The 15390-nt window shown below is 43.2% G+C and overlaps 2 protein-coding genes across 2 annotated transcripts; one reads left to right on the top strand and one right to left on the bottom strand.

Annotated features, from left to right (window-relative positions):
- The first annotated feature begins 184 nt into the window (after positions 1-184).
- On the top strand, positions 185-5219 carry LOC144711609 (Per1-like family protein). Its single transcript, XM_078585593.1, has 7 exons — positions 185-232; positions 382-444; positions 523-632; positions 2939-3200; positions 3913-4109; positions 4215-4402; positions 4797-5219. The coding sequence occupies exons 2-7, from the start codon at positions 442-444 to the stop codon at positions 5081-5083; spliced, it is 1047 nt and encodes a 348-aa protein (XP_078441719.1). The 5' UTR covers positions 185-232; positions 382-441; the 3' UTR covers positions 5084-5219.
- Positions 5220-6412: 1193 nt separating this feature from the next.
- On the bottom strand, positions 6413-13060 carry CDC2 (cell division control 2). The gene is made up of 9 exons (XM_078586330.1): positions 12869-13060; positions 12571-12609; positions 12304-12488; positions 8890-9010; positions 8593-8766; positions 7723-7886; positions 7564-7651; positions 7408-7461; positions 6413-6696 (listed from the first exon to the last, which is right to left on the bottom strand). The coding sequence occupies exons 2-9, from the start codon at positions 12577-12579 to the stop codon at positions 6607-6609; spliced, it is 885 nt and encodes a 294-aa protein (XP_078442456.1). The 5' UTR covers positions 12580-12609; positions 12869-13060; the 3' UTR covers positions 6413-6606.
- Positions 13061-15390: the final 2330 nt, after the last annotated feature.

Raw genomic sequence — 15390 nt, 5'->3', positions numbered from 1 at the left:
AGAGAGAACGGGGACCTCGGGGAAAAGTAGCCGTTGGAGACGACCAAAATGGAGAGGCAAAGAAGAAGCTTGATGAAATCAAATAGCCCTCCACTTTCACCAAAATTACGGATCCGAATCCGGACAGTAATCGGGTCCGCTCCCGACCCAACACAGGCGAAGTCGACTACTCATGAAAAGGCGTAGCCGGGGAAGATGAGACTAAAGCGCAAATCAGAAGAACAAGGCCGAGGTAAGCGAAGCGCGATCGCCCGATTTTATCCCATTTTCTCTCCGATTTCCGAGGAAGATTATCGATTCTTCAACTCTCCATCCCCGAATTCACAATGGTTTTTTGATTTTCTCTTCTTTCTGCTGTTCTTGACTTGAATTCCTGTCCAGAAAGCGGGTCTGCCGCGGGGGAGGCTGCGATTGAGGGTTTTTTCTCGGTTGAAGTTGTCCATGGTCTGCCTCAGTTCTCCTTAGACTGCTCATTGTCTTCCGAGGAGCAATTTTTCTGAATTTATCTTCTCCCCTTGTCAGATGGCGTCGCGGGGACTGTCTCGGCGTCTTGTTTTCCTCGTTTTGATTGGGTTGGGATGCTTTCTTGGACGAATTGGCGCCAGCGCTGGTGATGTCGATCCGCTCTACAGGTGAAACATTACAGTTTCTTCTTCGTCTTTTTGATTCCTTCTTTACATCTGTGGGGTGGGATGAATTTATCGAGTTCGATTAACTGATCTGAGCTGTTCTTTCCTTGATCGTGTCTACGGGCTGGATGATTTATAGAATTTGGTAAATGGTTCTCATGTTGTAATTCTTATCCGGAGCTTATTTCTGGGTTTTTCGACTTGTCAATGAGCTCGATCAAAAAGGCAGATTTTAAATTTTCATTTATATATCTGGAAGGGGCAGATTCTTGAACCTTGAGGATGTGCATCTTGTGCTTCATTCGTATTTTACATTTATTCATTTGATTATGTGGGGAACTTAGAAATTTCTCATCCCTGGATCGGATTTAGTGATTTTTGTCATTTACATTTGTGGGTTGAACACAACTCATTTTCAAAATTCTTGACCGTGAGTAGTTAATTTTTGTGACCTGTTTCTGTTTCTTGCCAAACATATCTAGAAGATATTTCATTTTCAGACAACCAATAGCCTTCTTTTATTTAGACATTTCAGGGGGCAATGGCATCTTTGGTTGCCAAAATTAGGAAAAAAAATTGATGAAACAAAAAATTATGACAGATTTTGAGACAACTTTTAATCGATTATCAGCAATTCCAACTTTTTATCTATCCGTGTTTAAAATCCCGATGGGTGTTGAGAAACGCCTGAGCGGGATCATGCGGAGATTTTTTTGGAAGGGGGCAAATGCGGGGGAAGGACGGATCATGGCGCTGGTGTCATGGAATGACATCTGCACGCCAACTAAACAGGGGGGACTTGGGGTGCCTGACCTAAATACACTAAATGTGGCATTATTGACGAAATGGGTTAGACGGATTGTGGGACCGGAGGATGACTTGATTAAGGAGGTGGTGAGGGACAGATACGGATCCAATTTGGATTGGGAGAAGATGATGCGTAATGTGCGAGGGGAGTCGGCTTTTTGGAGAGGGCTGAGGAAGGTATGGACAGTGGTCAAGGAGTTTTTCCGGGCTCAATTGGGGAATGGCACCGGCTTCAGGTTCTGGACGGACAATTGGTCATCGCATGGACGACTCTGTGATCTGTTCCCTCGCCTATATTCCCTTGCCCGTCACCGGCATGCCTTGGTGGAAGAGTGTTGGGATGGATTGTGGTGTCCAACTTTTGCGGCCATCTTATCTAGTCAACGGGTGGAGGATTTCTTACGCCTTCAGCAAACTCTGAGCAACTGGAGGCCAATGGAGGGGACGACAGATGGGTGGGTATGGGCATCGGGTCCGTTCTCCAGCCGAGGTGTTTACCAGATTTTGAGACCACACCACTATGAGGACCCAATCATCTTAAGGGCATGTCGCTCAATTTGGAGGCAAAAGATTCCCTTAAAGGTTAGGGTGTTTGTATGGTTGCTCGCCAGGAAGCGGACAATGACCCGTGTGAGACGGCGAAGGTTCTTCCCTGCTGAATCCTCACTATGCCTTGTGTGTACGGAAGAGGAAGAGGAGTGCGAGCATCTGTTCTTCCAGTGTCGGCTTGCTCAGGCGCTGTGGGCTAGCCAGGGGCTGGCAGAGGTTATGTCGAGCTCGCAGCTATGGGCCAGACTGCCGCGGCGCAAGCAGGGGACTGACAAGGAGTGGGGGCTAAGATTCGCGGTGCTTTGGGCTATATGGACTCACCGCAACGAGGTCGTTTTCAAGGTAGCGGCAATGCCGGTGGAAAGGGCAAAAAATGATGTTGAGAGACTGGTTTTTTGTTGGTTTGGTCCTGGATGAGGGGGTGGATAGGGGCGGAAGGATGGGCTTTTTGGCCTAGACCCGTCCATGTGTACAGAGGGTCACCAAGCTGGGTGATCTTCTATATTATTCAAAAAGAAAAAAATATTTGTTTACGGTGAAACAAAAGGTCCAAGTTCGTATCATATATTTGTTACCTTGTTGGATGAAGAAACAAATGTAGTTGTGACAATAAATGAAGACAGAACTATCTACGTTTAAGTATAGGAAAAACATTGTTATGGAAGGAATCTTCAAAAAAAGTTAACGTTGAAGAACTAATGCCTGAATTCTCATCGTTGACCAGTTTGGCATACTTTTTTTGGGTCTTATCTGAACATTTTGTAGAAGGTTTTGATACCCTGCAATTCCATTCGTCGATTCAAATCATGTTGGTTTTTCTCCTCTACATATCTTCGGTTTTAAACGTTTGAAGTGTTCTAGATCTACTCTACGTCCTGTTATAACACCTTTGAAGACAGCAAAGTGATTTTGATAGACTTTTGATGAATTTTGTATTAACTCAATTATGGCAGGAACTGTGTGGACCAATGTGAAGAAACTGGTCAACTCGGAAGCCTCACCTTTCGCCATTGTAATTTTTCTTCTGACGGCCTCCCCCTTGATGGACCCTGGTACACACAAGAACCGCTATACCTCCGCTGGAAGCAGGTCAACTGCAAAAGTGACTGCCGGTACCACTGTATGATGCAAAGAGAAGGCGAGAGGACGGCTCTCGGCCTCGAACCCGTGAAATACCATGGGAAATGGCCCTTCATACGTCTATCTGTCTTCCAGGTTTGAAGGATTTCTCCTCTGCCCTCTTCTTCAACAAGGGTACTAAGTTCTCTCAGCTAGAGTTTGGTGTCATCTTACATCTGAATCATCTGATGATGAGTCCATTATCATATTGTCATCGTCTCGTCATGCGTCTTGTGATGAAAACAACCGACAATATTGATGATGATGACGAATTTGTCAATTTCACATTGCCCTCTCGTCATTGCTTTGTCATGTACCAAAAAACAGATGGCAATGACGATGGCAAATCCTTCATCCTCTCGTCATTGTTAAAGTATGCTAATGTCCCAGGCGAGATGATAAGATGTTTCGGGACGAGGATCTTCCTCGTCCATTATCCTAGTTTTTGTATCGTCCAAGATCGTTCCACACTAACTTCATCCCAGAAAGTTTATTTATCCATTCATCTCTGGATGGCATCCTGAGCTGAACCATGAAAAAAGTTTCTAGATCTTATGCGTAATTTGTGGCCACTGTGATATAGGTGTATCTGTGTATGCAATGTACTCTATGGATAGAGGAATACATAAAGTTGTATTGTAGTAAAATAAGAAATTGAAAGATTTCATTGAAATTTCACAAAAAGCTAATCATATGTTCTTCTCTCCATCTGACGAACTATAGGACGAAGAAGCTGTTCTGCTTTCGTCGGCACAGTTTTGTCATCTTCGCATCATTCATCTTACTGTCTCTTTCTGGACATTTGCAGGAGCCAGTGTCGGCAGCACTCTCTGCCCTTAATCTGATCATGCACTTCAACGGATGGCTGTCATTTTTCCTCCACATCTACTACAAGCTTCCCATGACCCAGAGTAAGAGGTCCTACTATGAGTACACCGGTTTATGGCATGTGTATGGGCTTCTCGCCATGAATGCATGGTTCTGGAGCGCCATTTTCCACAGTCGGTAAAAAATCCGTTTATTTCTTCCATTTCCTCTGCTTGAATCACGACGACTTGATTTATCAGAGATAATTCTCTGCATGAACAAATCGATTCCAAATGTGTGCAGGGACATTGATATAACAGAAAAGCTGGACTACTCTGCAGCCGTAGCTTTGTTAGGATTTTCCCTGGTTCTGAGCGTCCTCCGGACGTTCAGCGTGAGGGATGAAGCCTCCCGGGTCATGGTTGCGGCGCCACTCCTGGCCTTTGTCGTCACCCACATCCTCTACTTGAATTTTTATGATTTTGACTATGGTACTCAATTCATCTTTCTTCCTTATTTACTGTCCTTTGGCACACGTCAACCGCTTGTCAACGCAGTTGACCCACGTCAACTGTTGTGTCAACGCTGTTGATCCACGTCAACTGTTGAAAATGACGATGTCACTGATGAATTATTGATGGTTGGCTTCATTGTTGAAGTAAACCGTCTGTCATCGTCATATGGAAACCTTGCTAAATTCTGGTTGAACATGGTAATTGCGTCAATGTCATGGATGACAGAATTGTTTTGTTCCATTGGACTTGTGAAGATGACGCCGCCGTTCATGCCGTCATCTTCATCCAGACATGTGTAGCCCTTAGTAAAGATAAACAATGAATCTTGTTCAAAAAAAAAGAATGAATCTTTTTATATTGTGTTGGCCAGGTCTGAATATGCGGGTGTGCGTGGGAATGGGCCTGGCCCAGATGGCGGTGTGGGCTGTATGGGCCGGAATGACTCAACACCCGTCAAGGTTCAAGGTATGGACAGTGGTGATTGGAGGTGCGCTGGCAATGCTGCTGGAGATTTATGACTTCCCCCCGTTGTGGGGGCACGTGGATGCTCACGCTGCGTGGCACGCCAGCACCGTCCCCCTCACCTATCTCTGGTGGACTTTCGCCAGGGAGGACGCGGAGTACCGCATCTCCACCATCTTGAAGAAAGCCAAGTGATGAATGAGTCTCAGCCTACTGAATCCCCTGAATTTCCCCATCTTTAGATCAGCTCGTTAGTCTCCATGTGAATTGGGAGCTTCTCTCCTTCTGTTTTCTGATCATTGCTTTGCGATCTGCAGCGATCTTCTTGTTACTGCCGATTTCAGGCCAGTTGGAGTAAATTGGGTTGGATAAGGCAATCGTCTTGTCCCAGTTTAACTGCCAAAGTTTGAAGAGTTCTTCAATCAGGGCTCCATGATATGAATTTTGATATAGGCTTGTAACGGGGAAAGGGGCTAAATAAGCTGTAGGTGTTCCCCAGATCATTCTTTAAACATGAATGATCCGAGGAAAGGGCAAACGGACGAGGCGGGTAGAAGTTCCCAGGGTAGAGAGAAGAAACGGGAAGGACGTGAGAGGGGGCCTAACAGAGGGGTAGGGATCAGCAGCCGCCTGAAGATGTGGTGAGCTAGAGACGATCACGAGAATGGGGATCGTGGATAGGGAAAGAGGACCCAGACTTGGAGAGGGGAGACAGGAGACCTTGCTTCAATCTTCTTCATGGCTGCCCTCCTAAAGGGTGGCCATCTCTATCTTAAGGAATTACACAATAGCAAAATGACTAAAATGCCCTTATGGGCTAATACGACGAGACTACCCCAAGATAGGTTGAGGATCCTATCCAGGATCCTATCAGAGGGCAAACAGACAAGGCAGGTACCGACGGGAGATAAGCCGCCTGAAGTCACAGCGAGGTAGATACAATCACGGAGGACGGAGATTGCAAATGGGGAGGGTGCTTAGACATTGAGAGATGAGTCCGATGACTCTAGCTTCATTCTTCTTGGCCTCCCCTTCGAGGAGGGTATCCCCATTTGAAGGAAATATATTGGGTCCAAATGACCGAAATGCCCCTAGTGGGCTAACTTGACTAAATTAACCCTAGATTGGATGGGGATCAATTGTATCACTCCAACAAAACAGGCAGTTCGTGGCCGAGTCCCAAAGTGATCAGATTATGATCTTGATCAAAGATCAAATTGGCCATGTCAAATGATCGATTCACCTGAGCTGTCAAAAATTACTTGCGTAAGTTGGCAAATCAAAGATCCGACTAACCAAACCAATTTGCTCATCCCAATTGATTCACAACGTTTGCAGTTTTCTTTCTCTCAAGGCATACCCCCCCCATCAAACAGGGTTTTAGCTTGTTTGAAGATCAGATCAGATCAGATCCATCATTTAATCATCTGAATCGACGACGAGTTGATTTATGTTGGACTAACCTCGATCACAAACTGTTTGTGCTTGGCTATGTGGATTGAGAGGGGGGAGCAGACGAATAAATTCCATAAAAAAGGCGCAGGTAGGTTTGAAAAAAGGGAAGAGTGCTCAACTGCTCATGCAGGTTCATTTCTTCATGCCGATCTGCCCCCGGAAACCGCCCAAGAGGGTACAGCTCACACCAATTCTAGAGAGAGAAAGTAGAGAGAGAGAGAGAGTGGTGGCTCTGTACAAGAAGAGGAATGAAGCAGAAAGGGTCAGGGCACCAGGCCGAGGTCTTTGAAGTAATCGTGCTCGAGAGCGGTCCGAGCCGTAACCCTTTTGGTCGGATCAAGGCACAGCATTTTCTAGCAATAAAAGGAAAACCAAGATCAGAAGGTCAACAATTATCAGGAAATGCACTTAGATAAATACATGGAGAACTTAGGGCCACATTTCAGTTAGACTCTGGGTAGAAGACTTTCTTCATGAAACCGTGAGGTAGGGATCGGCAAACGTCATCCATCAGGTCACACGTCACCGTGATGGACACGTCACGGATGACGTGACGGTGACGGAATGCATGGGACATGACGGTGACGGTGACGCATGACGGTCTGTGCGTGACGGTGACGTGACAATGACGGGATACCCCGGACGCGTGACGTGACGACAGGTCCATCACGGATCACGACCGTGATGGATTAAGATAAAAAATAAATATTACAAATAATAACATAGTAAAATAAATAATATTATGCTTCGACTATGTTTATTAACATAATAAAATAAATATTATTATTTGCGTCACCGGTGACGCGTGACGGGTACGTGATGGATATTTTTGAAAATACTCGGACACGTGACGTGACGGTGACGTGACGAACATTTTGACGCGTCCCCGTTTGTCACGGGTCGTCATCCGTCCCGTCACGTCACGGGCTTCACGTCCCGGACGTGGCGTTCCCTACCGTGAGGGTTTCATAATTAACATAATATGGTAAACATTGAGAGAAATATTTTTCCACAGAAAACTGGATATTTATAGTGAGGTCAGCCAACGGGGTGAGCACACTTACGGAAAGGAGGTCAACGCCCTTGGGTTCAAGATTTGGGACGACGGCGGAGAGATCCTTCATAAGAAATAACCGTAATTAGTGAATATGAGAGTATGGAATAAGGTCTCTGGAAGAAAAATTAAATTTCTTTAATGAGGTTTTCATAGAAAGAAATACCTTTGATGGCCACTTGGGGAAGGTGGTCTTAAAGTCAGGCAAAGAGGTCACTCCAGGCCAGACTTCCTCATTTGGCGTGCCCGTAATTCTTCCAAAAAAAATACATTTTTAAAATGAATAAAACAATCAGAAAAATGAAAATCAGGAGCACCAACAGACCTGAAGATCTTGAACAACTCGTCAATCTCGGAGTCGCCAGGAAACAACGGTCTCTGATTGACCATTTCGGCGAAGATGCAGCCCACAGACCACACATCCACAGGAGTTGAGTAATGACGGGATCCGAGAAGGATCTCCGGCGCCCTGTACCAGAGGGTCACCACCTGGGACATGACGAAGAAACACACCAAGAAGCAGTCATACGTAGATTCAACGTGATAATGATCAAACTGGTAGTTGATCAATTTATCCTGATCGATCGATTCAATTCTCAATGATCCTCGTCGATTGGATCTGATCAATCTATGAAGTCAAGAAGGGCTAGTCAGAGCACATTCTGCTGGTCCAATACAATCAAAATAATTAAGTCTTGGACCAGAAAATCAGTATACGATTGACCTATCTTGATTGATTGGTCTTTATTAGTCCGAGATGGACTTTTGCTGATCCTTCTCTATCCATCCGATGGAAATGAGTTGAAGTTTTATTTTACCCATCAATCGTCATTGATAGATCATCAGTCTGATCCATCCGACCAATCAATTAGATCGGTAGAAAAATTTATAAAATTGTGGTTTAAAAAAGGAGAAAAGGACCAAAAGTGTGACATTTATACAGAGATTACCATTTTTACTGACCGAAATAATTAGATAGATCTACAATCGGATCTATCCAGACAATCTGCTTGTGATGGGACCATTTAGAATGGATCTCGAAACTCTAGCCGAACATCTAGAAAGAAAAGGCCTCCAATAGATACAAGACGAATGATCAGGACCAGACTCTAAATGCATTACAAAGACCAAAGAAATAAACTCAAAATCAACAATGTGAAAGATTAACTGAGAGAGTCTCCAGAAGGGTGTTTACCTCATGGGTAAATGTGCGGACTGGGATGCCAAATGCCCTGGCCAGACCGAAATCAGCAAGTTTTAGAGCATTCGTGCGTCGATCTATCAACAGGTTTTGCGGCTTCAGGTCCCGGTGAAGAACCCTGTGCGAGTGGCAGTAGGCTATACCCCGGAGAATCTGGTAGAGAAATGTCTACAAAAGAAGATAAAGACCGTTGGAAACAAAAGAAGAAAAAAAAAGAAGTTAAAAAGAAGAAGAAAAGACTCCGTTTAAGAATAATCCTTTTAAGATAGTGAAATATTAGGAAGTACTTACTTTCACCAACCTAGGATCTTTCGCAAGGTCAGGGCAAGTATCCATGTGCTTCTTCAGGTCCAGATCTAGGTACTCAAAAACCAAGTACAATCGCCTCTCGCTATACACCACGTCCTGAAGTCTGTCAGAACAGCATCGTTAAGGCACAGACAACCATAAGGCACAGATAATCGATTAAACTGAGAAACTTAAGTATCAATTGTATACAGAAAAGGGTCACCGACTAATATTCAAGAGAAAATAGAGGTATTAAGACGGTGGGTGGAGTGATTTAAAAGAGAAGCTAATGAACTTTAATCAAATAGTTCGATGTAATCAAACCAAAAGGGTGTGAAACTCACCAAATTAAGAGGTTCATTGATATAAGATGCACAAATTATAAAGCTCGAGTTGAAATAAGAATACTGATTATTAGACTTTCTCTTATATGGCATCTCATAGGCTCATTAGCAAACCCTGTGGTGGGTAACCTGTCGTATGTCCGATTATATAAGAGGTGAATGGGATCAGATTTGTGCTAAGACATGGTATTGTTTTCTTGTTCCTTCTCTGTTGGTTCTCCTCTCCACCTCTCGGCTAGGGTTTCGCCGAGAATTCACCATTATAACAGAGCAGGATCTCTGAGGACCACGCTGAAATCTACAAGCCATTCTCAACTACCTAGTATCACATCCTGACATATCTAGCGACATTGTCAATCAAGAAGATGTGTGCCGTCAAAGTCGCCATCAAGGTCGCTGTCGTGACCTTGGAGTGAAGCTTGGTAGTCATGTAGTCGGCACGTATTTGAGCTGCTGTATTTATACAGTCAACACAGACCCAGGTCTTGCATCCATATTGTCAACGCTGCATCTGCATTGATATGGGGAAGATATACCAACCCCATCAACGTGCACTTTGACCTCTACATCTGCGCTCAGAAACGTCTTCAACACATCTGGTGAAGTTAAATGGAGAGAGTGGACTTCATGGAGCTTCTGGGGAGTTTTACAGTCTTGTACTATACATAATTCCTCCTGTTGCTGAACCACTTTTGTATAATGGAACGACCTTTGCCCCAGGGGTCAGAAAGTGGAGATTACTCTAATTGGGTGGGAGTCAGGGAAGCTCTTGATTGTAGAAGCGGATCCATCTGATGCATCATGCAAGGTCCGGATGTGAGATAAAGCAAAGCAAATATTCTTGTATTTCTTCTTGGGAGTATCACAAAGAACCAGCTTCCAAAAATGTCCTTTTAGAAGACTGCCAAGCAAATTTGTGACTATGTTTGGAAGAATGCACTAAAGAATAGCAATCTTTGGAGGACCTATATGCTCATCATCAAGACATGAAGCTTACAGTAAGGTGACAGGACTGTAACAGATGATGTGAATGAATTTCAAGCTATTTGGTTAGAATTAGACCACTGCAGGCCAATTCAAACACTGGATGAGTGGGATTATAGACTCAGGGATAGGAGGTTTTATGTTCTAGATGGGTTTAAATTCAGAATATTTGTCAGGAAGAAGTCAGATTCTTAATAGGGAAAAATTCTGATCTTGGACAGGATATTAATAATATGTTAGAGGAAGGTTGACTGCAGGTGGCCAGTACTGTATCAAAATAGGAGAATGGAATGGGATGGATGTTTAAGGCGAAGGGTCAGAAGATTGCAGCAAATCTCAACTCCAAAGGCATCACTAAGGCCAATGTGCAGGAGAGGACTGATATAAACCTAGGAATCAGGGAGGCAAAGTCTACAGAAACAACGTTGTGTGTCATTACTGCAGACAACCGGGGCATACAAAAGAAAACTGCTCAGATATTCACCGACACCTCCCAGAATTTAAGCTCAATCCGTGCATACTGGAAGAAGTGGCCTAGAAGATGGAGAGTCATCAGGTCAGGGCGGAATGAAGCATGTGACGAAATACAACACTGATGAAGGCAGCAATCTAAGGAAATAACTTGATAAGTTAAATTCCTTGGTCAGCTCCACTTGCATGGCCAGAACAGTAACCAGACTAAGTAATTTATCACATTTTGAAAGTCAAATATACTAAAACTAGATTCTTGACTCTGAGGCTACTGACAATATGACTCCTCATGGCACAAAATTCTGCACCTATGCTTCATATGATGGAGATAGAATAGTTTTTACTGCTGAGGGAGAAGTGCTACCAGTAAATGTATTGATGATGCAAAGGTGGATACTTCACCTTTTAAGAATGTCCACCACGTAACTAGCTTGAAGGCTCAGATAATTTCTCCTGAATGTATGGTTCAAGATATTGGATGCATACTAGCAATTGCTTATGACAAGGCAAGGAACCTGAGGATTTCACCCTTTAATGAGCAGAATGAACTGATTGACATCATAGATGAAGTAATCTCAGATAATGGAAGAGTAAGAAACAGGATATCATGACAGGACAAAGCATATTGAAATTAATCAGGATTTCATCATGGAGAAAATAGTTTAGAATTTGGTCACGCTGCCGTATTTGTCCAATACCAAGCAGGTAGTAGACCTCAGCAAAAACATTGCCAGAAGCATATCCCAGAAGTTGATCTCCAAGCTGGGAGTTATAAGCATCTACCTACCAGCTTGTGGGAGGGTGTTAGCTGGCGAGCCTTCTTTTATAATAATTTCATTTATCATTCTTTCCTTTCTCATAATTTCCTTTATCATACTTTCCATTCTCATACTTTCCTTTATTAGACTTTCTCTTATATGAAATGCAATAAGATATTTTGGAACCCTATGGCGTGTAACCTGTCCTGTGTTCCATTATATAAGAGATGCAGGACATAGTTTGAACTAAGAAAAGTTATTGTTGTCTTGTTCTTTCTCTGTTGGTTCTCCTCCTCACCATTTGTTGGCTAGGGTTTGGCTGAGGAGAGTTGATAAAAAATAGTGACCATTTGCCCACTCTTTCTCTATGCATTTTGAGTGCAAGTGTCACATGACTGCAATTGGACATGCTGATAATTCTAGCCAGGGAAAGTAATGCACCCGTAAGGCATATTATCATCCAAAGTGACAACATCTAATTGACATCAATTAGAAAATTTAATAAAATAATTAGCTTTATTACATAGTATCCAAGGGGGATAACGGATTAACGCCAAAGACGCCCCCTGGACTATCATAGACTGGACGCTATGCCATGACAACAACTCAATTATACCCACAAATGCTATTCCGTGATCGTTAACAAAAATATGATTGATACTTCTAAATTTGATCACATGTACACAGACATTAATAGCCACGGATCAAGCTAGTTTGACGGCATTTTGACTGAACCTTCCTAAACATCCACGGATATGCTCGATAAACGCCCAAAAAATAACAATAATCGAACGCCTCCCTGTGAGAGACTCCCTAGCCGGGGAGAATATAGGATAATCTAAGGCCAATTTAAACCATACCTGACTATGTTGCAATGTTGCATCTCCTTCAGCAGGGAGATCTCTCGGATGGCGGTGCTAGGGACACCCTCGTCTTCCTGCTCCAGCCTGATCTTCTTAAGAGCGATAGTCTCATTGGTAAGGCGATCCCGGGCCTTGTACACCACGCCATAAGTCCCCTCTCCAATCTTCTCGACCTTCTCGTACTGCGATACAACCCCATCCACAAAGACGTTAAACCACGGGCACTTCCTCAGCCACGTCGCCGGAAAACATCTCCAGACTTACCTGCTCCATTCAATCCAACCCCGCTCCACTCGACAACTTCTGCGCACAACAACACAAACTAATAAACACATAAAAAAAGCACAATCTAACCGAAATTTAACGAAATTCAACTCAGAACTCGCCGCATTCATCAGAGAAAGACAGTGCGGACTGGAAAATCAACAGAAAAGGCAGATCGGAGGAGAAACAAGAAAAAAACACAAGAAAATGAACGACTAGGAAGGATCTGAGAAGGTAAAAACGAAGCGGAGAGATCTATAAACCGGAAAATCGACGAAGAGAAGAAGAGAGTAGTTGCCTGGCGAGAGCAGCTAGGGTTTCCAAGGCCGAAGAACGCCACAGATTTCTCCCCGCCGTCGCAAATGGCTCGGGCTAGCGCGGGAGAGAGTTATGGAGGTTGTTGCTGTGCCTCTTTTTCTGACCCACTCTCTCTCTACATTACTCCTTTCTCTCTCTATCTCCTGTCTGATTTTTGAAAGAGAGGAATAACCACACTGGCAAAGCTCAGTATTTATAGTGGTGGGGGATGGGGCCCGCAATGGCGGGACGTGATTGGCTGGTGGCTGCCACGTCAGGGAATGGATTCTCGAAAAATCGTTTTTGCTCCCGATGGGAGGTGGGCATTGGGGAGGGGTTTGGATCCGTTGGATGGGAGGGGTCTGGATCGGACGGCTGGGATAGGGTCGGGTTGTGGGGGGGGGGGGGTGGGACCCGGTGGGATATCGTTCAGGGGAATAATAAGATCCGTCACGGGGAAATTCCACGTCGTTTATTGGAATCACGTTTGGTTGGTTGTCGGGCTGTGTGGACCTCTCTCTCTCTCTGTGGATCTCTCTCTCTCTCTCTCTCTCCTCTCTTTCTCTCTCTTAGTGTCTATCTCTCTCTTTCTTAACTTCTATCTCTCTCCCTCTTAGCTTCTTTTTCTCTCCATCTTTCTCTCTCTTAGCCTCTCTCTATCTTAACCTCTCTCCCTCTTTCTCTCTCTTAGCCTCTCCCTATCTTAGCCTCTCTCTATCTTAACCTCTCTCTCCCTCTTTCTCTCTCTTAGCCTCTCCCTCTCTTAGCCTCTCTCTATCTTAACCTCTCTCACCCTCTTTCTCTCTCCAAGCCTCTCTCTCTCTCCCTCTAACTCCTTATCCTCTCTCCCCCCCTCTTTCTCTCTCAGAGTCTCTCTCTCTCTTTCTTTCTCTAGCCTCTCCTCTCTTAGCCTCTCTGTCTTGACGTTTCTCTCTCTATCCCTCTAACTCCTTATCCTTTCTCTCTCCCTCTAACTCCTTATCCTTTCTCTCTCCCTCTAACTCCTTATCCTCTCTCTCCCCCTATTTCTCTCTCATAGTCTCTCTCTCTCTCTCTCTCTCTCTCTCTTCTAGCATCTTTCTCTCTCCTTATCACTACTCTCTTAGCAACAATCTATCTCTCTTAGTGTCTCTCTCTCTCTTTCTCCTTATCACACACACACACACTCTATTAGAGTCTCTCTCTCTCTCCTTATTCCTCTCTCACTCTATCTCTCTCTTGCTCTCCTTCCCCCAAATCTCTTAGCATTTTGGTCTCTCTCACTTCGTAAGGTGGGAAGTCATAAATAGGGTTTCTCAAGGAATATATGGATGAATAGTTTGGAAGTATGAAGCTTAAGTACGAAAACATCCATATTATTTCTTCTAAATATTTTAGGCCCATTCCGATAAAGCCTAAATAGAGTTGGGCCAAACCTAGAGCTTGCTAAAATCTAAAGAAGAAAGTTTAGAATTCCATGAATAGGGATGGATAGGTCATAGCCAAAGTCAACAGTCCATCCATAAGAGGTCTTTGGTGTCTCATACTTAATAACTATTTATACAACCACAACACGAAACAACATGCTCTCAATTTGGTATAACTCAATCCAGGTAATCACACAGATAAATTTAGTGAACTCTTTCTTCAAAGAGCATCCACTACTTGTCTCAACTGTCTCTACACTAATGACCATGGGATTGGCCGTACTCATCATATGAGAGTAACTATATATTACTATTATGTTTGGATATTTCATGTCCTTCTCGAGTTTCTTTGAATATTAATATTTATAACACATGTTTAAAGACTAGTGATCATTTTATTATGAGTTAATATAATCACGGAGCGAAGAACGTTCTTCAAGGTGCGACTTTAGGAGCTATGAGTAGGAGCAAGAAATTAATCTTAATCTGATAAAAATTCAATGAAGATGAATCTGAATGTTACAAAGTCAATGAAGATGAAGATTCATCAGACGAACCTTCTAATTAAAATAAATCAGAACCCACTCCCGCTCGTAAACTCGCGCTTTTGTTTCAGGTAAAAAAACCTCCTTCCAGTTAGGCCATTTTTGAACCTTTCTTTCCCACCTAGAGGAATTCTCAATTCTTGCGATTCATGACCTAAGATTTAGAATGCATGTCTCATTTAATAGTCATCTTAATTTGCTTACTCATTTATGTATTCATGAACTTGATTGATAAGCATAGCACTTGATAAATAATGAATGACATTGTATCAATGAATATTAAATGAGACATGAAATGTTCAATTTGCTCATAGCCATAGATACTTTCAATTCTCTCTTAACATTTCTCAAAGGTAAGTATCATATTAATAACATAAATCAACCACATTTTAAATATAGGTCTCATAACATCACAATAATCCACCACAACATTCAATCCAGAATAAGTTTCAACATCATGATCATTTTTCTAAGACATACTTCCAAAAAAAATATCTTAAAAATATTGTTATGATGAAATTATATGATAAAAATGATCCAACAAATTTAAATATTACAAGACAAATTTATCA

Source organism: Wolffia australiana, chromosome 14, assembly GCF_029677425.1.
Source record: "Wolffia australiana isolate 7733 chromosome 14, ASM2967742v1".
In the NCBI taxonomy this organism is placed as follows: Eukaryota; Viridiplantae; Streptophyta; class Magnoliopsida; order Alismatales; family Araceae; genus Wolffia; species Wolffia australiana.
The sequence above is the reverse complement of the archived record's forward strand: the minus strand, read 5'-3'. Positions and strand labels throughout refer to the sequence as shown.